Source organism: Narcine bancroftii, chromosome 2 (assembly GCF_036971445.1).
Source record: "Narcine bancroftii isolate sNarBan1 chromosome 2, sNarBan1.hap1, whole genome shotgun sequence".
Classification (NCBI taxonomy): domain Eukaryota; kingdom Metazoa; phylum Chordata; class Chondrichthyes; order Torpediniformes; family Narcinidae; genus Narcine; species Narcine bancroftii.
Window position 1 is genome coordinate 371,997,097 of NC_091470.1, and position 27,492 is coordinate 372,024,588.

Here is a 27,492-nt window from a genome sequence, read left to right on the forward strand (position 1 = left end):
CCGGGAGCCCGAGGGGTCCCCCGACTCCTCCCCGGGAGCCTGAGGGGTTTTCTTCGATACAGACAGCACCGCACCCGATGTTGAGAATGGAGTCTCCGTCTGGCTGCAGCTGATGCTAAAGACTTGGCCCCAGCTCTGTTTGGCATCTTCCCGGCCAGAAGCAAAGGTTTGTTTTGTACTATGGATCTCTGTTTGTTACCAAACTGGTGCCAACAGAGTGTCAGAGCCCACATGGGCAAGTCAGGTGGTGAATTTTTTTCAACTTGTGACGTCAAGTTGGTGCTAAAAAAATTTGTTTTTTTGATCTTTTCGTTTTTTTGGATCTTTTCGGTTTTCGGATCTTCGGTTAAGGGGTACTCGACCTGTATGGGGGAAAGGCACAGGAACTTTATAAACCCTGCTGTTCTGGGAAGATGAGAGAACAGTGAGAAGAAGCTTCATGTATCCTGGGCCTTTCTTCCCAGCTGCTGGGAATCAGTGGAGCAGGTGCTGTGGTCACTGGGTTTGAACAGTGCCCAGGGTTTGAGAGAAAGCTACATCCCCGCCCCTCAATCCCTCCTCCCACAAGCCCACCTCACTAGCAATCCCAGTCACAGTGAGAGAATGATAGGGGGTCTCTCACCGAACTGTACATGGAATGTCCAGCTGATAGGAGCTGCTGTGGTCAGAAGGAGCTGACCCATGGTTGAGAGACTCTGGTGTATCAAGCTCTTTGGGGTTCAGCCAAGCCATGCATCCTCTCTCACTCACCCCCCTGCCCCGGTGCCCTCTTTCTCCTCACCCCAACCCCAGCGTCCTCCCCCTCTGTTCTTGCTGCCATTTTGCTCTGTACAGATTCTCTGACATTTCACAAGTAAACCTCTCTCATCACTGGCTTTTCACTGAGATCCCAGTTATTTCCTGCATCGGAGGCGCAACATCCCACTGCTTTATGTGGAAATGACAGTGGTAATCTGGGAAATCATTCACCTCTGTTCTGCCCCCTCCCCCGGGGTCATCACCCCCCTGCCCAGTCCCCTTGGCGCCCCAACCCCCTGACCGCCACAGCCCCCAGTCATCCCAGCACCCCGACCGCCCTTCCCCACTGTCCCCTCAGTGCCCACACTGCCCCTAGTCACCCCCTAGTGCTCCGACCCCCCCCCCATGCCTCGAGTTCCCGCAGAGTCCTGACCCCACTGCCCCCAGTCCCCACCCCCCGGCGCTCTGTGTCCTCTCTGGTAGAGCTGAATGGTTTTATTTTCGGACATTCTGACTTTGCCCTCAGACAGTGAGAAGTGGCAGAGCAAAGCCAGCAGTGCCATCGTCTATGGTTCTGTCCAATGGGGTGTCACTGAGGGAGCAGGGCAGTGTCCGCGCTGTCCACCCCATACCCATCAGTGGCTGAAGAATATGCAGCACAGAGAAGGGATGAGTAGGGCCGAAGGGCCTGCTCTGCTGCGTCTCTGCCCTGGGAAAAGGCCATGATTTTATTGACTCTTGTTTTACATCAAGGAAGGATGTTACGGGTTCCCGGGTGATCCAAACACGTGTGCATGTTTGAGCTCTGGAAGGAACCATGACAACAAGAAGTTGTGGTTTGGTTTTTATTTCACAAGGATTGCGAATTCTGATACAGTGGCTTCCAGTGGGCATTGAATGAAGGATTTCCATAGCACTGTACAAAGATCTAGAGAGGGTCTAGTTGGGTGCCCTTGGATGGTTAGCATCACAACGATGGGCCAAATGGCCTCTTCATTTATACATCCTGGCAAAGTGACCTCTGACTGCCACACATTGGAGAGAAGAGTGCAAATGGCTGACAATAGGGATTGTCCTGTCTGTGGAATGGATTGGACGGAGATCGTGACTGCAGAAAAGATCCGTGATGATGTTCCTGGAGCTCAAGGGCTAGAATTATGAGGAGAGGATGGGGCTGTTCTCCCTGGTTCTGAGTTGTCTGATTGAGGCCTTTTATAAAACCATGAGGGGCATGGATAAGGTCACAATATCTCCCCAGGATAGGACTGACTAAAACCAGAGGCCACAGATTTAAGCTGAAAGGGGACACCATCTTCACAGTGGCTCACATCTGGAACAAGCTGCCAGGGAAAGTGGTGGAGGCTGGTACATTTAAAGATACCTGGACAGGTACGTGGCTAGGGATGGATTGACGAGAAATGGGCTAAGTGCAGACAGATGTGATGAGCTTGGGCAGACGACTTGGACAGGTTGGGGCAATAGGCCTGTTTCAGAGCTGGGGGGCAGGGTGTGGTGCCTTGGATGTGAAGGTTTTGCACTGTGGGAGAACTAATGTGTGGCGAATGTACATGAATGGTAGGGTCCTCCAAGGTACTGAGAAACAGAGAACATGGTCTAAAAGTCCAAGGATCCCTGAACACACAGCACTTGCTGAACAGAAGCTCAGTCTAGGTTCGGCCAAACTCACTTGGCTCTGGACCACACTCCAGCTTTGGACCAAATGGAAAAACAGTGAACTCCAGAGGTGATATGGGAGCAATTGCCCTCTGACATAAGGAGCCCTGGCTCATGGGACTCGATAGGAATTAAGAGGTTAGAACCATACTGAGGAAGAGGGTGGTGATGCTTAGAGGGCCAGTAGACCTCTGCCCCAACTGCAGCTATGCAACAGTGACCTGTCTTCTTTGTAAAGATCAGAAGACCCTAAGATATAGGAGCAGAAGTAGGACATTCTTTCAAGCAAGGCCATTCTGCCTTTCCATCATGAGCTGACCCTTTCTCCCACTCATCCCCACTTCCCAGCTGCCTCCTCATAACCTTTGACAATGGACTATTCAGATACTTATCAATCTGCCTTAAATACACTCCACAGCCACCCATGGCAGCAGCAAATTCCAGAGGGTTGCCACTCTCAACCATAGTGCACTACAGAACAGAAGCAGGCCCCTTCGGCCCTTCTAATCTGTGCTGAACCTTTTTTCCTAGCCCCGCTGACCTGCACCCAGTCCATAACCCTCCATACCCCTTCCATCCATGTACCTATCCAAATTCCTTTAAATGTTGATTGAGCCCACTCACCAGTTCAGCTGGCAGCTTGTTCCATATTCCCACCACTCTCTGTGTGATATTCCCCCTAAACAACTCCCTTTTCACTCAACCCATGTCCTCTAGTTTATATCTCAGCCGACCTATATTTACTCTGTCAATCTCTGCCTCTGCCAAATCTCCCCTCATTCTTCTACGCTCCAGGAATAAAGTCCTAACCTGTTTAACCTTTCCCTGTAACTCAATTCCCGAAGTTGGCTCTCGCTAAAGAAATTCTTCAGCATCAGTTTTAAATGGATGCCTTTCAATCCTGAAGTTGTGCCCTCTTGTCCTTGACTCTCCTCCCACGTGACTTTGGCCTGTCTTGTCATGCACCTCCAGTACTCCATAATATCTTCTCAGCTACTGATATTAGCCTGTTAGAGGGATGGTTTCTGATCACATAAGCATTCGGTACCATTCCCCATTGCTCAACTCAAAGTTGTGGACAATGTCCAGGTCTGAGCTCAGAGATGGCAAGTGTGTGTTCCACATGAGTGGTGGACTATTACAAGAGCCAGCTCTCACACCCTGACATTCAATGGCATCACCATCACTGAATCCCCAGTGGTCAGCACTGACCAGAAACTGATCTGTGTGGCTGCAAGATCAGGTCAGAGGCTGGGAACTCAGCAGGGAATAACTCGACTTGCTCCCCAACACCTGTCTACCATTTCTAAGGCACAAGTTGTGAGTGTGCTGGGATGCTCTCCACTCGCCTGGGTAAGTGCAGCTTCAACTCTCAGTAAGCTCAACGATCCCCAGGGCACCAGTTGCTCGACTCGGGACGGTGTAATACTGGATCTCCTGTTAGGGAACGAGATAGGTCAGGTGTCTGATGTTAATGTTGGAGAACCAATTGGGTCTAGTGATCACAATTCTATTAGTTTTAGGGAAGAGCAAAGAAGGGCCTAAAGTTGAGGTCTGGATTGGAGAAAAGCAAATTTTGAAGGAATAAGAATGGATTTGGGGAATATTGAGTGGGACATGATTTTTTTCAGGAAAGGATGTAAATGAAAAATGGAGAATATTCAAAGAAAACATTTTGAGAGTACAGAGTAGATATGTCCCAGTGAGGATCAAAGGAAAGGCTGGAAGTCATAGGGAGCCTTGGTTTTCGAGGAATATTGGAAATTTGGTTGAGATAGAGGGAGGTGTACAAGAGGTATAAAGAGCAGGGTGATGAGAAATTGAAAGAGGACTACAAGAAGTGTAGAAAAAATCTTAAGAAAGAAATTAGAAAGGCCAAAAAGAGGCACGAAGAGGCTTTGGCAGACAGAGTAAGAATAAATCCAAAGGGTTTCTATAAGTACGTTAAAAGTAAAAGATTAGTGAGGGATAAAATTGGACCCCTTGTAGATAGTGAGGGTAGGCTGAGTGAGAAGTCTGAGGAAATGGGGGAAATTTTGAATGATTTCTTTGCCTCGGTATTCACTAGGGAAAAAAATATTGAACCAGTTGAGGTAAAGAAAAATGGTGGGGAGGTCATGAAGCATATAAGGATAACCGAGGAGGTAGTGATTGGCTGTGTTAAAAAAGATAAAGGTGGATAAATCTCCCGGACCGGACAAAATATTCCCTAGGACACTCAGGGAGGCTAGTGGACAGATAGTGGGGCCATTAACAGAGATATTTAGGATGTCACTGGTCACGGGGGTAGTGCCAGAGGATTGGAGGGTGGCTCATGTTGTTCCACTGTTTAAGAAAGGGTCCAAATGTAAGCCTGGAAATTATAGGCCCGTGAGTCTGACGTCTGTGGAGGGTAAGTTGATGGAAAGTGTTCTGAGGGATAAAAATATTTGGATGAACAGGGATTGATAGGAAGTAGCATGGTTTTGTCAGGGGTAGATCATGCTTAACAAACCTTATAGAGTTTTTCGAGGAGGTTACGAAAAAGATTGATGAAGGGAAGGCTGTGGATGTTGTCTATTTAGACTTTAGTAAAGCTTTTGACAAAGTTTCCCACAGGAGGTTAGGTAAAAAGGTAGAGGCATTAGGTATAAATAAGGAAGTAGTGAAATGGATTCAGCAATGTTTGGATGGGAGGTGTCAGAGAGTAGTGGTAGAAAATTGTTTGTTATATATATTAACGATCTGGAAGAAGGGGTGGTAAATTGGATAAGTAAGTTTGCAGATGATACAAAGATTGGTGGTATTGTGGACAGTGAGGAAGATTACCGTAGCTTAAAAAGATATAGGAAAGCTAGAGGAGTGGGCTGAGAAATGACTGATGGAATTTAATACGGATAAGTGTGAAGTGTTGCATTTTGGAAAGGCAAATCTAAATAGGTCATATGCATTAAATGGTAGGCTATTGAGGAGTGCAGAGCAACAAAGGGATTTAGGAGTTGTGGTAAATAGTACCCTCAAGGCTGATACTCAGGTAGATGGTGTGGTGAAGAAGGCATTTGGAATGTTGGCCTTCATCAATCGGAGTATTGAATTCAAGAGTAGGGAGGTTAGGATGAAATTGTACAAGGCATTGGTGAGGCCAAATTTGGAGTACTGTGTACAGTTTTGGTCACCAAATTATAGGAAAGATATAAACAAAATAGAGAGAGTGCAGAGAAGGTTCACGAGAATGTTGACAGGATTTCAGGGTCTGAGTTACAGGGAAAGGTTGTGCAGACTGGGGCTTTTTTCTCTGGAGCGTAGAAGATTGAGAGGGGACTTGATAGAGGTGTTTAAGATTTTAAAAGGGACAGAGAGAGTCAACGTGGATAGGCTTTTTCAATTAAGAGTGGGGGATATTCAAACCAGAGGTCATGGTTTGAGATTGCAGGGGGAAAATTATAAGGGGAACATGAGGGGAAATTTCTTCACGCAAAGGGTCGTTGGGATGTGGAATGAGCTTCCGGCAGACGTGGTTGAAGCAAGGAGGTTATTTACATTTAAGGAAAGACTGGATAATTACATGGAGGGGAGAGGATTGGAGGGGTATGGACCAGATGCTGGTCAGTGGGACTAGGAGGGTGGAGATTTGTTCCCGAATGGACTAGTAGGGCCGAACTGGCCTGTTTTGTGCTGTATATGGTTATAAGCCCCTCCCCTCCAAACAGTCACAGCGATCCTCTCACTCCAGTCCTGGCCTTTCCAAATCCATGCCAGTGTCAGGATTCATCAGTAAGGAAGCCACCACTGAGGTTAACTCACCAGGCTTATCCTTGCAGCCTTTCTAAAGGCACAACATGAGCCACCCTAGTTTCAACTCAATCAGGTCCTTTGTATGTACTTTATAACCTCCACTGTCTCCTCTTCTGTAATGTTGACTCAATAAAACCACACTATTTAACTCATTGAGTTCCTCAGCTCCAGGTATTCACAGTAAATACAGACAAAAAATATTTCTTTGGCACACATCTCCTGTGGCTTCACACTTACATGGCCATGTTAGACCACATGAAGTAGGAGTAGAATTAGGCCATTCAACCCATAATAACTGCTCCACCATTCAAATCATGGCTGATGGATATTTCAACCCCATTCTTGCCTTCTTCCATAACCTTTGACACTAATCAGAACCTTTCAACATCCACCTTAAATCTATCCAATGACTTGGCCTCCACAGCCATCTGTGGCAACAAATTCCACAGATTCGCCACCCTCTTTGGCCAAATAGACCTCACCTTTCTTCTTAAGGGAAATCTTTTTTATTCTGAGGCTGTGCCCTCCCACTACTGGAAACATCTCCACATCCCAAAACGTCGGTGATATATCTTTACCTCTGATGGACGCTGTGAAACCTGCTGAGTTTCTCCAGCATTTCTGTGTTTTTACCACATCCACTTTATCCAGTCCTTTCAATGTTCACAATGTTATGTTGAGATTCTTCCCTTCATACTTCTAAACTCAAGTGAGTACAGTCCCAGAGCCACATTGATCCTAGTTACTCGTTGCCCCTAAATATACTTGTAGAATTCGCCTATACCTTATGATGGGAAGATTCTGCTGATCAGTGAACATACAACGGCTGTTTCCAATGAACAAACCTAAATATCCAATTTCCTTCAGGCAGTGAAATCAAATACAAATTGACACTGAGCCAAATGCTAGGCTGGACGACTAGAAACTTGGGCAAAGGAACACATGTGCTGATGGTGGAGCGAGGAATATCAGGAACCAATCCAGCAAGGACCTTGATGCACCAGACATCAGGGAAGGGTTTGGAAGCAGGGAGTGCTGAGTTCACGTGAGTGGTTTGAAGATGAGCCTGTGGATTTAACACAGAGAGTTAGAAGAGGTTAAAGAGACTGAGTGAATGGGACTGGGTGCCAGTGAGGAATGGGAGCAAGAGTCAGACATCTGGCCCGTCGAACCTGCTCCACTGTTCAATGTGATCATGGCTGATCTGGTCATGGACTCAGCTCCACTTACCCATCTGTTCCCGAAAACCCTTAATTCCCGTTAACAAAAAATCTGTGTCTTAAATACATTCAATAAGGGAGCCTCTACTCTTCCTTGAGCAGAGAATTCACAGATTCACTCTCTGGGAGAAGCAGTTCCTTTTCATTTTCCACTGAGGGTAGGTGAGATACAAACCAGAGGACGTGGGTTAAAGGTAAAGTTTAGAGGGAACTTCTTCACACAGAGAACAGTGGGAATGTGGAACGAGGTGAAGTGAACGCAGGCTCAATTTCAACATTTAAGAATTTTGACGGATACATGGATGGGAGGGGTATGAACTGGGTGCAGATCAGTGGGACTAACCAGAATAATAGTTTAACACAGAACAGAAGGTCGGAGTGTTTATTTCTGTGCTGTAATATTCTATGGTTCTCTCTCTGTTCCAAATCTATTCCCCAACATCTCGAGGCTATGCCCCCTTGTTCTAGTCTCATCTCCCTGCTTTAATGCTCTCATTCTTCTAAACTCTGAGTATAATCCCAGGCAACTTGATCTCTTCTTGTACTGACCCGCCTCAGAAACATAGAAGATAGGAGCAGGAGTAGGTCATTCGACCCTTCAAGCCTGCTCCGCCATTCAATGAGATCATGGCTGATCTTAAAGTTCAGTACCCCGTCCCCGCCTTCTCTCCGTAACCTTTAATACCCTTATACTGAAGAAATAGATCCAATTCCCTCTTAAATAGATTTAATGAACCTGCCTCTACTGCCCTCTGTGGCAATGAATTCCACAGATTCACCACCCTCTGGGTCAAGAAATTCCTCCTCATCTAGGTCCTAAATGGTTTGCCTCTTATCCTCAAACCATGGCCCCGGGTTCTGGATTTTCCCATCCTTGGAAACATCCCATCTGCATCCATTCTGTCCAGTCCTGCCAGAATTTTATAGGTCTCTATGAGATCCCCTCTCAATCTTCTCAACTCCAGCGAGTACAATCCCAATTTACGCAATCTTTCCTCATAAGTCATTCCTGCCATTCCAGGTATCAGGGCTTCAGGTAGCTGGGCTTCAAATTTCGGGAGAATAAGAGAGGTTGGCCAGGAAGGTTTACGAGTGTTGGGAATAATCTAGAGCAGCCAGTCTCAGCTTTTGTTGGCTATGGCCCCCTCAGGACTTTGCTCAAAGTTTATGGGCCCCTTTCCCCATTTAGCAGTCAGATTTAGTTGGTTTCTTGCGTACATAAACATTTAGGATTTCAGTCTGTAGCCCTCCATTGACAATGGCTGGTGTGGAGAACACAATGTAAGAACGTCACCAGATAGAACAACTCACCAATTAAAATCAGAACAATTTATTTACTGTAATTAATTTTGCTTCATTAATACATTTACAATGTCCAGAGTTCAGTATTATTAGTATATTTATACCTCTGTATATTTTATGTATATGTTTCACAAAAGCTGGGCAATGATTGGTGATGGAATTGATTGGTCTGCATGCAGCTAGTGAGATCATGAGGGAAAAGGGGTGGGGAAGGATCTGGGGGATGGGGGACCCAGACAGAGACGCTGCCTCGGGCATTGAGAGGGATGGGACCCCTTGAATCTGGATGATAGAGCATCCAGACTTCCACAGCTAGAGATCAGTTGGGAAGAGAGGACAGATGAGGTCTGACCAACCTGGTAGAGCTGGGCAGCTGGAATGGGACAATCACATTTTCCTTGACAGGGAAGGCAGTGATGAGAGGAAAGGGATTTGGGGCAATTAGTGGGGGATGTTTAGCCCAGCCAGGAGGTACTGACTCCATCTCCCTGTTCAGGGAACTCACCTGGAAAGCTGGGGGAAGGCAGAACCCTGCATCAGTATTTAAAACTGGCTTAGTGTATAAGGAAGGGAAACCAGCAGTAGTGGTGCGGAATGTATAGAGATTAAAGAGGAGGAGGTGCTTGCTGCCTCACAGCGAATAAACCATATAACAATTACAGTACAGAAACAGGCCATCTCGGCCCCTCTAGTCCACACCAATTTTAGTGATCTCCTCTAGTCCACTTACCTGCTCCCTGCCCATAACCTCCAATCCCCTCACATCCATGCACCTCCAACTTTTTCTTAAATGACAAAATTGACCTTGCTTTTCCGGAAGGTCATTCCACTCAACCACCACTCACTGAGTGAAGTAGCTCCCTCTCATGTTATTTCAAAACTTTTGACCCCACAACTCATGACCCCTTGTTCCAATCTCACCTACCCTCAAGGGGAATCTTACCTACCCTCTACTCTATTCCCTTCATAATTTAAAATAACATAACAAAGGTACATAAATCCTCCGGGCCTGACATGATATTCCCTTGGACCTTGAGGGAGACGAGTACAGGAATTGCAGTGGACTTGGCAGATATATTCAAAACGTCCTTAACCATGGGTAAGGTGCTGGAGGATTGGAGGGCAGCTCATGTTGTTCCGTTGTTTAAGAAAGGATCCAAAAGTAAACCAGGAAATTACAGGCCAGTGAGCCTGATGTGGGTAAATTTATTGGATCTGCAAGTATTTGAACAGCTAAGGGCCTGATTAAGGACAGTCAGCATGGTGTTGTGTGTGGTAGGTCACGTTTAATGAATCTTCTAGACTTTTTTGATGTTACCAAGAAGGTAGATAAAGGAAAGGCTGTGGATGTTGTCTACATGGACTTTAGTAAGGCCTTTGACAAGGTTCAGACACAAGGTATCCATAGAGAGGTTGTAAACTAGATTTTAAATTGTCTGTGTGGGAGAAAACAGAGAGTAGTGGTGGATGATGCTTCTCAGACTGGAGGTCCCTGTGACTAGTGGTGCCTCAGGGATCGGTGCTGGGACCATTGTTGTTTGCCATCTATATCAATGATCTGGATGATAATGTGGTAAATTGGATCAGCAAGTTTGTAGATTACACTAGGATTGGAGACGTTGTAGAGTGAGGAAGATTTTCAAAGCTGCAGAGGGATCTGGACCAGCTGGAAAAATGGGTCAGAAAATGGAAGATGGAATTTAATGCAGACAAGTGTGAGGTGTTGCATTTTGGAAGGACGTACATTGTAAATGGCCGGGTGCGGAGGAGCAGAGAGCTGGGGATACAGATACAGAACTCCCTGAAAGTGACGTCGCAGGTGGACAGGGTTGTAAAGAGAGATTTTGGCATCTTGGCCTTTATAAATGAAAGTATTGAGTACAGGGGTTAGGATGTTATGGTGAAATTGTATAAGTACAGAGGGAGGGTCACACTTGGAGGGGCAGTACTGGGGGTGGGTCACACTGTGGGAGGGGCAGTCCTGGGGGTGGTTATGTGGACGTAGTGGTGGGTTATGGGGGGTGGACTGTCCTCGAGATGAGGAAACAGCAAAGGTCCCACTTCTCCATTTGGAAATGTTCCTGGTGACGTCACCTTGTTTGTGGAATTGCTGTGGATCTGGACACGAGCTCAGGCTTCATTTGAAAAGTGTCGGCACTAACTGACTGTTAGAGGGCCATCACGAACAGCCAGAGAACATGGTCCTGTCCCTTCTGTTTCCCGAGACCTTCAGCACTGTGGCTGAACCTCCTTTCAATGGAAGATCATCCCTCTCAAACATTGACTTCTCCCCCTCCATCTGGATGCTGCCTGACCTGCTAAGTGATCCGACATTTTCTGTTTCGAGACAGACTGCTCCTGTCCTAAGAAGGCAATTATGGCCAAATATCACCTTCCTGTCTCAGTGGAATGATCACAATAGCCTGAGTGGCATCCAGGAGTGCTGGAGGAACTGGCATCATGTGTTCCAGCCACAGTCCTGGATTTCACCATCCACCAGTAGCCCAGACCCCTGCCTGCCTGTCGCCTCTGTCTGTACACCCTGCTACCTTGGAAAGCAGCCAACCTATTAAAAAATTCATCCCACTCCAGCCACATTCTCTTCACCACAAACCCACCCCCTTTCCTACAGGAAGAAGATTCACAAGTGTGAGATCACGCACCCCCGGAATGAAGGACAGGTTTTTCTCTGCTGTTATCAGACTCCTAAATGAACCTCACATGAGGAAAACTATGATGTTAAACAAAAAAGTCTGCAGATGGTGTAATTGTATTTAATACACAAATGCGCTGGAGAAACTCAGCAGGCCACACAGCATTCATAGGAAGATAAGATCCTTAACCAACACAAACGTGCTGGAGAAACTACTTGATGAAGGACTAAGACCTGAAACATCGGTGAAATATCTTTGTTTCCTTTGACTGCTACATGATCTGCTGAGCTTCTCCAGAACTTCTGTGGATTAAACTGGTAAATTATGCTGTCTTTGCTCTGTACAAACTGATCTCGCTCGGTATCTGCACAATACTGTTGTACTATGTGCAGGATGCCTTGATGGACTGGTCGGACAACAAATTTCCTTGCTACATCTTGGGACATGAGTCAATAAAGCTGAGTCATTTCATTAACCCTCTCTCCCTGTTAGCTTCATAGCAGGACATTTGCTGATGGCTGCTCGTTTCATCTGATGCCAGACTCCAGCAGTGGGAAAGTCCATGACCAGAGGGAACAGCCTTACAATAAAATGACACCCCTTTAGGACAGAGATGAGAAGTTTCTTTACCCGGGTGGTGGGGGTGGTGAATCTGTGGAATTTGTTGCCACAGACAGCTGTGGAGGCCAAGTCATTGGTTAAATTTAAAGTGAAGCCAAAGGTTATGGGATGAAGGCTGGAAAAATACATCAGCTGTGATGTGAATGGGGAGCAGAACCGATGGGTCAAATGGCCTAATTCCACACCTCCATCTGACCTGGCAGTAGACGGTTAGACAGTGAGATGCAGAGGGACCTAAGTCAGCATGGGCTGATACCAGTGAGGATGTACCCACAGGTGCCAGCAGGAACATCTTCCAAACCCCTGTCAATGCCTTCCCTGAGCCGCAGGAACATGGGAGCAGGAGGCCATTCGGTCCCCATTCTCACATCCTTCCTTGTTGTTCATCTAGATTAGTGGTTTTCAAACCACCCCCCTACACTCACATTCCACCTTAAATATTCCTTATGCCATTGGTACTCTGTGATTAGTAAGGGATTGTATGTGAGTGGGAAGAAAAGGGTTTAAAAAGCCTCCATCTCCACTGCTGTCTGAGGTGGGGAATATCACCTCTGGGGACAAAAAAGACACCCAACTCTCAACTTCCTTTACCATCTGTCCAGCCTGTTAGAGTTCATAGGGTTCTCTTTGGAATATTTTAATTTGATTTTGTGGACAACACGCATCAAAAATAACCATTACTTAAATACAGAAATAGAAATTTAAAAATCAATGGTACAAGTTGTCCATATCTCCAAACAGCCCCATCCCACCTCAAATAAAGCTCTGAAATAAAGAATGAGAGAAGATAGGTAAGAAAACAGAAAAGTGGGAAAAAAGAAAAGGAATTGTCGGGGTCTGGGATCCAGTTCATAGGATTTAATTAGCTAAATTTCTAATAGAGGAAAGAACTGGGCACAGAACTCAGGAACAGAATAAGTGTCCCAAATATTCCACCCTGCGTTGTGCAAACATGACTGTCCTACCTGAAAAAACATGTGGTACCTCTTTCTTAAGTTGTAAGTAATTTTCTCCCGCAGAAGTTGCATAAATTAAATTCTAATATATCGAATATATATGTTTTGTGAAGAAACATTAACCTTTTTACATTCCACCTGGTCGTGCACTCAAGTAAAACACTTCTAGGAAAATCTAAGAATTTTATTAAATCAAATTATGGGAAACCTATTACCACAAAGTTCATAGGGCTCTCTGAGGCCCTCTCGCATTGCTCCAAACTCCAGTGGATAAGGGGCTAAATGGACAAGATGGGCTGAAGGGCCTGTTTCTTTGAGTACAGCTCTATAGCAGCAAGCATAGAACATTCTGGAATAGTACAAGCTCTTCTGCCAATGTGCCAACCTCTGTAAACCTACTCCACAACAATCTAACCCTTCCCTCCTTCACACACATCCATAACCCTTTATTTCTCTTACATCCACATGCCTGTCTAAGTCTTTTAAATGTCCCCATCTTACCAGCCTCCACCACCACCCCTGGCAACGCATTCCAGGCCCCCACCACTCTGTGTGGAAAATTCCTACCCCTGACATCTTCCCTAAACTTTCCTCCCCTCACCTTAAACCTCAGGTATTTCCTACTCTCACCTTAAACCAATCTCCTCAGGTATTTCCTCCCCTCACCTTAAACCAATCTCCTCAGATATTTCCTCCCCTCACCTTAAACCAATCTCCTCAGGTATTTCCTCCCCTCACCCTGAGAAAGTAACCGACCATTTCTATTCGTTCTTCTCTTCTGTCAATCCTGGAGATTAGTCCATTAACCCTTCCTGCTGTCTCTCCGAGGCAAGAAAATCCTTCCTAATTTAAAGAAACCCAAACCTATATTGGTGTCTCATCAAGGCCCTTTGCATCCCTTCATGATGAAGGCCATCGTACTGTAGTCCTTCCCCATCACGCTGCACCTGAACCCATCCTCTCAGCTACGGGTGTACAAGGACACCATGGTCTCCCCCTCCCTGCCTTTCTGTTTTTCTGAACCTAGCACTGACCCAACTATCTCGCTGGAATAAAAACACAGATACACTGGAGGAACTCAGCAGGTCTTGCAGTGTCCATAGGAGGTAAAGATATATAACCTACGTTTTGGGCCCAAGACCTTCCTCAAGGTATGAGGAAAAAGTAGGCAGCTGTCTGAATTAAAAGCAAGGGCAGGGGGAGGAGAACAGACCAACAGACAAAAGATGATAATTGGATATGGAGAAGAGGCCTGGAGAGAGGAAAGGAGAGAATTGATAGGGGGAGGGGGTCTTGTCTCTATGAATGCAAAGCTGAGGTAAAGGAGACAAATGAAAAAGAGAAGCGAGAGCTACAGGAAAGGAGACATGGGGATTTATGTGCTAACAGAAATCAGAGGTCAATGTTAATTCCATCCAGTTGGAGGGGGCCAGATGGAAGATGAGGTGTTTTTCCTCCAATCTATGGATGGTTTCAGTTTGGCAATTAATGAGACCATGGACATGTCGGCAAAGGGATGGGATGGGGAATTGAAATGGGTGGCCACAATCTGTAGGGAGATAACAGACCTGATGTAAAGAACAGGAGATTTTAACTTTTTGCACATAGACTGGGATTCTCATGGGGTAAAAGGACTGGATGGGTTGGAGTTTGTCAAATGTGTACAGAAAAGTTTTCTACATCAATGTGTAGAGGCACCAATGAGAGAGGATGCAAAACTTGATCTTCTTTTAGGGAACCAGACAGGTCAGGTGGCAGAAGTCTGTGTAGGCGAACATGTTGGGTCCAGTGACCATAACGTCATTATTTCAAGTTAATTATGGAGAAGGATGGGTCTGGTCCTCAAGCTGAGGTTCTGAATTGGAGAAAGGCCAATTTTGAGGAAATGAGGAAGGATCTCGGAAGAGTCAATTGGAATGAGTTATTTTCTGGCAAGGATGCACCCAGCAGGGGGAAGGCCTTCAAGGATGAAATTTTGAGAGAACAGAGATTGCATGTTCCTACCAGGAATAAGCACAAAGTTAACAGACATGGGGAACCTTGGTTTTCAAGGGATATTGAAGAGCTGGTGAAGAAGGGGGGGGGGGGGGGTTATATATGGGGTATGGGCAACAAGGAGGAAATGAGCTATTTGCAGAGTCTAGAAAATGTAAAAGAATGTTTAAGGAAGGGTAAAAGAAGACATGAAAGTGCTTTGGCAGATAATGTGAAGTAAAATCCAAATGGGGGAACCATTGCTCAGCGAATATAGACCAAAGCCGAGCAGCAAAGTCCTTTCCTTCCCTAAAAATGCTTAATCTGTTTATTTTCCATGCACCTTGAGCTCCCCTTATTAAAGATTTCAGTCCATGGCCCATCTTAAAGGTGCTGTGCCCCACCGGGGAGCCGTATGGTCCCTTTCAAGAATGGTTGAACTAAACCTTCCCTATCCATGTACCTGGCTAAAATTGTCCCCATCTCCACCCCGTCCACCAGCATCTCATTTCACCCTCTGCGTGAAGAGGTGCCCCTCAGGTCCCTTTTAAACCTTTCCCCTCCCACCTTAAACCAGTGCCTGATAGTTTAAATTTCACTGACCCAACTGTTATAATTTACCTTCATGATTTTATAAATTGTCGATAAGGCTGCCGTCAGTCTCCTGCACTCCGGGGAGAAAAGTACCAGCCTGTCCTTGCACCTCAACCCTGACCAACCCTGATAACATTTTAAGGTCAGAGAAATCAAACAGGATCAACTTGACCACATCGATCGGAATGTCCCACCCACCGTGATGGCCTTGCCTGGAGGTTTGTCATGGCATCTGGTGTGAATCAGGATGGATAGTGAGGTAGGTAGGTGTGATGGGTAAGTACATGATGGTAGCTCTATAAAACTCTGGTTAGACCACACTACAGGAAGGATGTGGAAGCTTTGGAGAGGGTGCAAAGAAATTTACCGAGATGTTGTCTGGATTGGACAATGTGTCTTATCAGGCAAGGTCAGCAGAGCTGGGACTTTTCTCCTTGGAGTGAAGAAGGATGATAGGAGAAGCAAACACCAGAGGGCATCTGTACAAAGTGAAGGGAGGGAAGTTTGGGGGAAACATCAGGGTTTATACACAGAGTTGTGGGGGCCTGGAATGCCTTGCCGGGGGTGGTGGTGGAGGCTGGTACAATCGGGACATTTAAAAGACTCTTAGACACATGCATGAAAGTAAAATAGAGAGTTATGGGTGTGGGATAGTGAAGGGTTATGGGTGTGAGGGAGGTAAGAGATTGTGGAGTAGGTTACATAGTTAGGATATACAATATCATGGCTGACAGGTCTGTACTTTGCTGGAATGTTCTATGTTCTCTTACCAGTGGCAAAGGATTGCATGGCGTCTGTGCTGGAGACAAGATCTTGCATTGGGGAAAGGGAGCCTGTGTTGGGGACCATGCTGGAGATGGGAGATTGTGTTGGGGACTGTGCTGGGGACAGGAGTCTCTGTTGGGGACCGTGTTGGGGACAAGAGCCTGTGCTGGGGACCATGTTGGGGACGAGAGACTGTGTTGGGGATGAAAGACTGTGTTGGGGACGAGACACTGTGTTGGGACCGTGTTGGGTATGAGAGCCTGTGTTGGGGACCATGTTGGGTATGAGAGCCTGTGTTGGGGACCGTGTTGGGGACAAGAGACTATGTTGGGGACGGGAGACTGTTGGGACCGTCTTGGGGATGGGAGACTGTGTTGGGACCGTGTTGGGGATGAGAACCTGTGTTGGGGACTGTGCTGAGGATGAGAGCCTGTGTTGGGGACCGTGTTGGGGACGAGAGACTGTGTTGGGGATGAAAGACTGTGTTGGGGACGAGACACTGTGTTGGGACCGTGTTGGGAATGAGAGCCTGTGTTGGGGACCATGTTGGGTATGAGAGCCTGTGTTGGGGACCGTGTTGGGGACAAGAGACTATGTTGGGGATGGGAGACTGTTGGGACCGTCTTGGGGATGGGAGACTGTGTTGGGACCGTGTTGGGGACGAGAACCTGTGTTGGGGACTGTGCTGAGGATGAGAGCCTGTGTTGGGGACCGTGTTGGGACTGTGCTGCAGAGAGAAGCCCGCGTTTTGAACATTGCCTGGTTTTCCATTCCCACGTTGATGCTTTCCCCGCCCTCGGCCGGGGTTCCTGCTTCAGTTTAATTTTGTGTGGCGCTTTTTTCCTCCTTCGCAGCCTCCCCCTCCCCCGCTGTTCCCAGGGTCATCAACAGGCGAATTCTTCAAAGTTGCCAAGGGTGGGGTGACGAGGGAGCATGTGGGGGGTGAAGCCCAGACTGTCCGAATGGCTCCTCAGTGTGTCGCAAGTGCTCTGGAAGGGAGATGGCAAGTTAGAGGGGCTACCTGACCAGTCAACTCCCAAGCCCTGCCCAGACCATTCCCAGAAGCTGCTCAGATTATACCCAGACAACTCTTAGACCCTGCCCAGACCCTGCCCAGATCGCTCCCAGACTCTGCCCAGATCGCTTCCAGACTCTGCCCAAATATTGCCTAAATAACTGCCCCTCCAGACACCGTGGAGATATCAGTCAGATGCTACTCAGGTGTTACCCATCAAGACAGCGCTCGGATATCGCCCAGCCAGACACTTGCTATTCAGACAAAGCCCAGACATTTCCCAGACACTAGCTGCCTGGACGCTACCTGCCCAGCGTCCCCACGGACGTGCTTTTGTACAAATGTGTATTTGACTGTATGTTCATGTGTGTCTGTGGAAATGTGTATTTGTGTGGGATTTTGATTAACGTGTGTGCGTGTTGTGTGCGTGTTGTATGCATGACACATGCTGTTTAATTTGTGCATCATGTCAGGTTCAGGCATTGCCTATCCTGCGTTCGATGTGTGTTCTGTACAAATGTGAAGGTGATGTTGGGAACACGTATGTGCTAGCCGTGTCCACTGTGTGTGCTGGGTCTTTACCAGGTTGTCAGAATGGCTTCTCCTTGGCCTTTTCCTGCGCCTCACGAAATCCCACAACATGTCTTTGAAAACCTGCCGGCCAGAGAGAGGGCAGTCAGGAAGGGGAGCGGAGGGGGCGTGACTGTCTGCCTCGCGGGGAACTGCCCCACCACTCACCTCATAGAGATAATCAAAAATTTCCAGGATGGTTAAAATACTGGCTCCGATGAACAAGCCCATCTGCCCCCCGATATCACCTGGAAGGTAAATAGGACAGGGGTGAGAGACCAGCAACCTTGACTTGGACACAGAGAAACCGCCCGCTCCTTCTCCCCAGTCCCGCTGAAGGGTCTTGGGCTAAAACGTGGACTCTCGCCTGCTACCTGACCCGGAGTTCCTCCAGTACTCTGGGTGTTGCTGCTATGGCAGAGGGGGAGGAGCACAGATTCCATGCGTGGAGACACTAGCCTGGGTAAACTTAGCAATCCACTTGTGCACCAATGAAATATCCCTTTGCACTCATTTATTTTTAGATGTAATTTATAGCAATATTTGCATCCGTGATGCCACAAAACAATGAACTTTGTGACAATAAATTCGAATTCTTATCTCTCCATTTGAACATTGATACGTGTGTACATGTGTTCACCTCTTTTATTACATTAACATTAATGTTGGGCGGCTAGTGTCTGGGAAATGTCTGTGCTCTGTCTGAACAGCCAGTGTCTGGCTGGGTGACATCCAAGCACTCTCTTGATAGGTAACTTCTGAGTAGTGTCTGACTGATGTCTCAGCAGTTTCTGAAGGGGCATTGTCTGGGAGTTGTCTGGGCAGCGTCTGGGTAATGTCGGAAGTTGTCTGGGAGTTGTCTGGGTAATGTCGGAAGTTGTCTGGGCAGCGTCTGGGTAATGTTGGAAGTTGTCTGGGCAGCGTCTGGGTAATGTTGGAAGTTGTCTGGGCAGCGTCTGGGTAATGTTGGAAGTTGTCTGGGCAGTGTCTGGGTAATGTCGGAAGTTGTCCGGGAGTTGTCTGGGTAATGTCGGAAGTTGTCTGGGCAGTGTCTGGGTAATGTCGGAAGTTGTCTGGGCAGTGTCTGGGTAATGTTGGAAGTTGTCTGGGCAGCATCTGGGTAATGTTGGAAGTTGTCTGGGTAATGTTGGAAGTTGTCTGGGCAGCGTCCAGGTAATGTTGAAAGTTGTCTGGGCAGTGTCTGGGTAATGTTGGAAGTTGTCTGGGCAGCGTCTGGGTAATGTTGGAAGTTGTCTGGGCAACGTCTGGGTAATGTTGGAAGTTGTCTGGGCAGCGTCTGGGTAATGTTGGAAGTTGTCTGGGCAGTGTCTGGGTAATGTCGGAAGTTGTCTGGGCAGTGTCTGGGTAATGTCGGAAGTTGTCCGGGAGTTGTCTGGGTAATGTCGGAAGTTGTCTGGGCAGTGTCTGGGTAATGTCGGAAGTTGTCTGGGTAATGTTGGAAGTTGTCTGGGCAGCATCTGGGTAATGTTGGAAGTTGTCTGGGCAGTGTCTGGGTAATGTTGGAAGTTGTCTGGGCAGTGTCTGGGTAATGTTGGAAGTTGTCTGGGTAATGTTGGAAGTTGTCTGGGTAATGTTGGAAGTTGTCTGGGTAATGTTGGAAGTTGTCTGGGCAGCGTCTGGGTAATGTCGGAAGTTGTCTGGGTAATGTTGGAAGTTGTCTGGGCAGCATCTGGGTAATGTTGGAAGTTGTCTGGGCAGTGTCTGGGTAATGTTGGAAGTTGTCTGGGCAGTGTCTGGGTAATGTTGGAAGTTGTCTGGGTAATGTTGGAAGTTGTCTGGGTAATGTTGGAAGTTGTCTGGGTAATGTTGGAAGTTGTCTGGGCAGCGTCTGGGTAATGTTGGAAGTTGTCTGGGTAATGTTGGAAGTTGTCTGGGCAGCGTCCAGGTAATGTTGAAAGTTGTCTGGGCAGTGTCTGGGTAATGTTGAAAGTTGTCTGGGCAGTGTCTGGGTAATGTTGGAAGTTGACTGGGCAGCGTCTGGGTAATGTTGGAAGTTGTCTGGGCAGCGTCTGGGAGTTGTCTGGGCATTTGATACATGTGGATGTATTTGCACATCTACATATGTGTGCACATGCGGGCCACAATACCTGAGCCACACAGGAACATAAGATTCACCAACTACAGTGTACATTAGATTACCACACTGTGCCAAGAAAGAAAAATATTCAGTAAATGTAAAAGATCGATAAGTTAAAACACGCAGAAGTGCTGGAGGCACTCAGCCAGACTCACAACGTTCATACGAAGTCAATCCTGATTACCGTCGTCGGTGTAGCTCCACTGATGGCAGAGCTGTAGAAGAAAATGCCTGGCTCAGGTTGAGATGAGCAGGAAAAGCTGTTTTATTCTCTTTCCACCAACTTTTTCTGTCACTTCCAGTCCGGCCGTCCCGAAACTGGAAATGATGTTGGTTCACGGGCTTCGTGCCTGAGGTGGGGTGGGGGGGTCCAGCACCATCTTAGCTGGGATTACGGGGATGATTTGCGTCTGAAATCCCGCTCCCCGAATGCAGCTACAGTACCCCTCCCCCTCAGAATTGACCCCCAGTATGATAGTCTGAGTCTTAGGCTGTCTCAGAGGGCGACCACGGCGATGCATCGGTGGAAACGTCCACATGGGAGGGTTTGAGCCAGTCTCTTGTATACAGCTCGTGTTTGCCTCCAATCTCCAACAGCAGGCTGGGCCTGTTGTTTTTTAGCACTTTGTATGGTTTGATGGAGGGATGCTGTAGCTGTGTCCCATGTTGGCCGGTGCACAAACACAAAAGACACCAAGTCGCAATCTGCCAGGATGTGCGTGGGTGGGGAGCCATAAACCAACTTAGCTGACAATGCCTGCAAGTCCTCTTTTGGAGCAGTCCATATTCCCAGTTATGACCCTGGGCAGCATGTCCAACCAATGCAGGCCTGTGAGACGTGCTTGCAGAGCCTGCTTCAGGTGCCTGTGAAAGTGCTCCACTGGCCCATTAGCTTGCGGGTGGTAGGACGTGGTGGAGTCGCGTGACGCAGAGGTGCGACAAATTGGCCCAAAGTGCGGATTTAAACTGTGCCCCTCCGTCGGAGGTGATACACACAGATACCCCAAAACGTGCCACCCAGGTAGATAAAAATGTCCTGGCACAAGTCACAGTTGTTATGTCAACCGTGGGCACAACTTCTGACCAGCGGGTGAATCGAGCGACCATGGTGAGAATGTATTTGTGGCCATGTGAAACAGCCAGAGGTCCAACGATGTGGATGTAGATATGTGGAACCTCTGAGTGGTGGAAGGGAAATGCTGCATCAGGCCCTTGGTATGCTTTGGCCGTTTGACAATCCAGATAAGTCTTTTCCCACTGAAAGACCTGTTTTTTTCAACCCATGCCAGACATATTTGCATGTTATAAGTTTAACTGAAGTGACTCAAGGGGTGCAACAGTCCGTGTACATGGTCGAAAAGTCTTTTGCGCCACGACATGGGTACGAGGGGCCTGTCTCTTCCTGTGGAAACATCACAGAGTAGTGTAGTCCTACCTTGGCCCATTTCTGTTTCTTGCAGTTGGAGCCCTGTGACTGTGGTCTGGGAAGCTTGCACCTCCGCATCCTCTTGCTGAGCCTTGGCCAAAGTATTCAAGTCCAGGCCCCCCGTGATGTAGCTGATCTCAGGTCTGGAGAGGGTACCTGCAATGACATTGTCTTTCCGTGACACATGCCTAATGTCCGAGGTGCATCTTCGAATCACATTGGGGTCACCATGTAGCACCACTGATGACAGAGCTACAGAGGAAAACGCCTGGCTCAGGTTGAGATGAGCAGGAAAAACTTATATTCTCTTTCCAGCCAACTTCTTGTGTCACTTCCACTCTGGCTGTCCTAAAACTGGAAGTGACATGATGATGCCCCCCAACAAGTTACGGGCTTGTGGGCTTCGTCCCCGAGGTGGAAGGGGTTCAGCACCATCTTAACGTGGACTCCCAGAGCGCGTGGTCGTGACGCCAGAACAGGGACGATTCGCCTGAAACCTGACCCCCCCGGATGCTGCTACGATCAGCACTGATTACCACGGTCGGCATTGATAAGCGTGGTCGGTGCTGATTACCACAGTTGATGTTAATAACCATGGTCCGTGTAGATTACTGCGGCCCATGTTGATTATCCCGGTTGGTGTTGATTACCGCAGTCTGTGCTGATTACTGTGGTTGGTGCCGATTACCGCGGTCCATGTTGCTCGCCCCAGTCGGTGTTGCTTACCCGGGTCGGCTTTGCTTACCGCAGTCGGCATTAATTACCGCGGTCAGGGTTGATTACCGCTGTCGGCGCTGATCGACTCAGGGCTGAAACATTGCCTCAATATCTTTGCTGCATGAACAATGCCGCGGAACCAGCTGATTCCTCCAACACTTTTGTCTGTTTACTGCAATCACAGCATCTGCCGTCTTTCCTGTTTCACTCAACATGAAGGGAACCAAAGGGTAGTGGGTCAGCATAAGAAAGCAAAAGGTGTGAAGTATGAAGGCTGAATGGCCTCCCCACTGCTCTTCCTATTCTTTCTTATTCTGATCCACCCCTTGTGGATTCCCCACAGCTGTGCAAATCCTTTTCTGTCACTTATCCACCTCTGTTGATCACTCTGAATGAATCCTCCAAGCAGATCTTGGAATGAGTGGTTTGTGGCCAAGGTTTTAGATGATACGAAGGTGGGTGAAGGAGCTGGTCATGTAGAGGAAACAGGAAGGCTGCAGAAGGTCTTAGATAGATTAGGAGAATGGGCAGAGGAGTAGCAAATGAAATGTCATAAAGTGTATGACCATGCATTTTGGTTGATAAAAATGGGAAAAATATTTTTTAAATGGGGAGAAAATTGAAAATCCCCAGATACAGAGGGACCTGGGAGTCCTCGTGCAGGAGCCTGAAGGTAAACCTGCAGGTTGAGTCGGTGGTGAAGAAGGCAAATGCGATGCTGGTTTTCATTTCAAGGGGAATAGAATATAAGAGCAGGGATGTGATGTTGGGATTTATAAGGCCCTGGTTAGACCCCACGTGGAGGGTTGTGGGCAGTTTTGGGCTCCTCATTTAAGAAAGGATGTGCTGACATTGGAGAGGGTTCACAGGAGGTTCACAAAGATGATTCTAGGAATGAAAGGGTTGTCATATGAGGAGCGTTTGGCAGCTCTTGGCCTGTACCCCTTGGAATTTAGGAGAATGAGTGGGGGGGGGATCTCATTGAAACATTTTGAATGTTGAAAAGCGTGGACAGAGTAGATGGAGAAAGGTTCTTTCCCGCGGTGGGAGAGTGTAGCCACAACTTCAGGATTGAAGAAGGTCCGCTTAGGACAGAGATACAGAGGAATTTCTTCAACCAGAGGGAGATGAATCTTTGGAATTTGTTGCCACAGGTGGTTGTGGAGGCCAGGTCACTGGGTGTATTTAAGGCAGAGATTGATGGGTTCTTAATTAGCCACGGCATCATAGATTATGGGGAAGAGGCAGGGCAGTGGGGCTGAGTGGAAAAATGGATCAGCTCATGATTAAATGGTGGGGCAGACTCAAAGGGCTGAATGGCCTATTCTGCTCCTATGTCTTATGTTCCTGCAAGTTTTTTAAGGAGGTGATGAAATAAATTGAAGGTTCAGTGGTGAATGTAGTGTATATGGAATTTATTAAGGTATTTGACCAGGTCCCCCATAGTAAGCTCATTCAGAAACTTGCTGTACCTCAGGGATCAGTGCTGGGAACATTGTTGTTGGTCGTGTTTCTCAGTGATCTGGATGATAACATGGTAAATTGGATCAGCATATTTGTGGATGATACTAAGATTGGAGACGTTGTGGACAGTGAGGAAGGTTTTCAAAGTTTGCAGAGGGATCTGGACCAGCTGGAAAATGGGCTGAAATATGACAGATAGAATTTAATGCAGACAAGTGGGAGGTGTTGCATTTTGGAAGGACCAACCAAGAAAGGACGTACATGGTAAATGGTCGGGCACTGAGGAGTGGGGTAGAACAGAGGGATCTGGAAATACTGATACAGAATTCCATGAAAGCAACATCACAGGTGGATAGGATTGTAAAGAAAGCTTTTGGCATCTTGGCCTTGTAATGGATTTGTGTTAATATTTAGTTATAAAATATATATTTCTTAGTAAAGTAAGTTATAGAGTTAAATATATTTCTAGTGAAGGAATTGTGGGATGGATACAGGGTCACACACAGGTCACAACACATTTCCAGATACCCCATTAAACTCAGAAAGAAAGTTCATTTTTAAAGTCAACATGTCTGGAAAATCAAAGCCATAAAGCTGAAGAAGTGTCTTAATTGACCCTCAAGTACCATGTGTGGTTCTTAAAAGGATTTTTGTGTACGACCAGCATTAAACTGTCAGCTGTTTCAAAACTCGTGTCATTTGTTGTGACTATGCTCGACTTTCTGGAATTATAAACCACTTAACCCTTTTGGAACAGAGATGAGGTTGGAGATTTTTATGGATATGGAATGGTTTTTAAGAAAGGCAAAAGGTTCTGCAGAAATGAAACTAAAACTGTGGTGATGTCATGTCACATTATGTCAGAAAAACAAAATGAAGACATTTTGGACATCACTGAAGAAAACTGACCTCCTGAGAAAGACAGGATTGAAACAGTAGACTCTGGAAAGAGAGGGTGATGCTGTTTTGTAATGTATCATCCTTATCACAGGAGATACTCAACATAAAAAGAAGCTTAATAAAGAAATTAGGATAGCGAAAAGAAGGTATGAGGTGACTATAGCGAACAGGGTGAAAGTAAATCCAAAGGTTTTTTACAAATATGTGAATAGCAAAAGGAGCGTGAAGGATAAAATTAGAACCTTAGAGAATCAGAGCGGACAAATGTGTGCGGAGTCAAATGAGAAGGGGAAGATATGGAATGAATTCTTCTCTTTGGTATTCACTAGAGAAAAGAATATGGAATCATGTAGGATAAGAAAAGCAAAAGGGGTGATTATGGAAAATGTAGGGATTAAGAAAGAGGGGGTATTGGAACTTTTGAGGCATATAAAGGTGGATTAGTCTCCAAGTCCTTTCGGGATTTTTGCCAGGACCTTGAGGGAAGTCAGGGAGGAAATAGCGGAGGCTCTGAGAGTGATTTTTCAATGGGGGGGGTGTGGTGCCGCAGGATTGGTGTGTCGCAAACATGGTTCCTCTGTTTAAAAAGGGTTCCAGGCGTAGGCCTAGCAATTATAGGCTGGTAAGTTTGACATCAGTGGTCGGTAAACTAATGGAAAATATTCTTAGAGATAATATGTATAAGTATCTAGAGGGGCAGGGACTGATCAGGGACACCCAACATAGGTTTGAGTGGGGAAGGTCATGTTTGACAAATCTTGTTGAATGTATTGAGGAGGTGACTAGGAAGGTTGATGAAGGTAGAGCAGTAGATGTGGTCTATCTGGATTTCAGTAAGGTCTTCGATAAGGTTTCACATGGAAGGTTGGTGAGGAAGGTTCAGACGCTAGGTATTAATGTTGAGATAGTCAGATGGGTTCAATGGTGGCTAGAAGATAGATGCCAGAGAGTCATGGTGGATAAATGTCTGTCAGGATGGAGGCCGGTGACAAGTGATGTGCCTCAGGAATCAGTGTTGGGTCCCTTGTTGTTCATCATTTACATTAATAATTTGGATGATGGAGTGGTAAATTGGGTGAGTAAATATGCGGACGATACAAAAATAGGGGGAGTTGTGGATAGTGAGGATGGTTTTCATGGACTACAGAAGGATTTGGACTGCTTAGAAGAAAGGGGGAAAGGTGACAGATGGAGTTTAATGTAGATAAGTGTGAAGTGCTCCATTTCGGGAAGAATAATCAAAACAGGACATGTGCTGTGAAGGGGAGAGGACTGAGGAATGCAGAGAGATCTTGGAATAACGGTTCATCGTTCCTTGAAAGTGGAATCTCATGTAGATACGGTGGTGAAGAAGGCTTTTGGTATGTTGGCCTTTATAAATCAATTTAGTGAGGCCAAGTTTGGAATACTGTGGCAGTTATGGTCCCCAATTTATAGGAAGGATATTAATAGGGTAAAGATGGTGCAGAGTAGATTTACTAAAATGTTGCCTGGATTGCAGTATCTAGAATACAGAGAAAGATTGAGTAGACTGGGTCTTTATTGATTGGAGCGTAGAAGGTTGAGGGGGGGATTTGATAGAGGTATTTAAGATTATGAGGGGGATAGAGTAGATGTGAATATGCTTGAGGGTAGGTGAGATTGGAGTGAGGGGTCATAAGTTAAAGGTTAGGGGGCGAAAGTTTAGAAGTAATATGAGAGGGGGCTTCTTCATTCAGAGAGTGGAGGCTAAGTGGAATGACCTTCCAGAAGAGGTGGTTTAAGCAAGGTCAATTTTGCCATTTAAGAGAAGGTTGGATGGGTGCATGGATGTGAGGGGATTGGAGGGTTATGGGCAGGGTACAGGTGAGTGGAACTAGAGGAGATCACTTAAATTGGTGTGGACTAGAGGGGCTGAGATGGGCTGTTTCTGTACTGTAATTGTTATTTGGTTATCAGTGGCTTTTAAATAAGTAAGACCACTTCCAACTGCTCTTGTAAGAAGAGAGGCAGCCTCATTTGAGTCCAGAAGATGGTCACTCCTGTTTGAAGAATATCTCTCTGAGAGAGCTCATCAAGAAACTCGTGAGATTAAAGAGATCTGAAGACATAATGTTTAAAAGTGCTTCGTAATTATTTCTGAACTGCAATTTAAAAAGGATCCTCAAGTTCAACAAGATATTTGAAACTGGACTTTAAAATGGACTTTTTCAGAATCAAGGTTAAACTGTAATGGTTTTAATTTAATTACACGCACACTCATATTTGCATAGAGCGGAATTAAATTTAGAGTTAAGTAAGAAATGTGTTATTGATAATTTAATAAAAACTATTATTTGGAATCTACCACTGTCTGGTGAATTTTCCATTGCTGTTCCTTTGTTAGTAACATCGAAGTACTCAAGCTGGCAGAGTCCGCAAGCATCGAATCCATGCTGCTGAAGACCCAACTGCGCTGGGTGGGTCACGTCTCCAGAATGGAGGACCATCGCCTTCCCAAGATCGTGTTCTATGGCGAGCTCTCCACTGGCCACTGAGACAGAGGTGCACCAAAGAAGAGGTACAAGGACTGCCTAAAGAAAGCTCTTGGTGCCTGCCACATTGACCACCGCCAGTGGGCTGATCTCGCCTCAAACCGTGCATCTTGGCGCCTCACAGTTCAGTGGGCAGCAACCTCCTTTGAAGAAGACCGCAGAGCCCACCTCACTGACAAAAGACAAAGGAGGAAAAACCCAACCCCAACCCACCAATTTTCCCCTGCAACCGCTGCAACCATGTCTGCCTGTCCCGCATCGGACTTGTCAGCCACAAACGAGCCTGCAGCTGACGTGGACATTACCCCTCCATAAATCTTCGTCCGCGAAGCCAAGCCAAAGAAGAGAACTAATAAGGTTTCTTAGTTCATAAATCAAAGTATTGAGTACAGTAGGTTGGGCAGTTATGGTAAAGACATTGGTGAGGCCAGATTTGGAATATTATGTGCAGTTTTGTCACTGACTACAGGAAGGAGATCAATGATACAGCAATTAAGGGTGATAAAATTATGAGGGG

At 46.6% G+C, this 27,492-nt stretch overlaps 1 protein-coding gene across 6 annotated transcripts in view; it reads right to left on the reverse strand.

Moving 5' to 3' along the window:
* Window positions 1-8,720: 8,720 nt before the first annotated feature.
* LOC138755880 (acid-sensing ion channel 2-like) overlaps window positions 8,721-27,492 on the reverse strand; it is a 151,084-nt gene continuing 132,312 nt past the window's right edge. For 5 of the 6 annotated variants that reach the window (XM_069922629.1, XM_069922628.1, XM_069922632.1 and 2 more), the window contains 4 exons: window positions 21,391-21,537; window positions 18,026-18,105; window positions 17,870-17,941; window positions 8,721-17,261 (listed from right to left, as the gene is read on the reverse strand). In XM_069922629.1, coding sequence (XP_069778730.1) covers window positions 17,157-17,261; window positions 17,870-17,941; window positions 18,026-18,105; window positions 21,391-21,537 — 404 coding nt within the window. In that variant the 3' untranslated portion in view covers window positions 8,721-17,156. The remainder of the gene's footprint in view (window positions 17,262-17,869; window positions 17,942-18,025; window positions 18,106-21,390; window positions 21,538-27,492) is intronic. The other variant, XM_069922633.1, reaches the window with a different exon arrangement.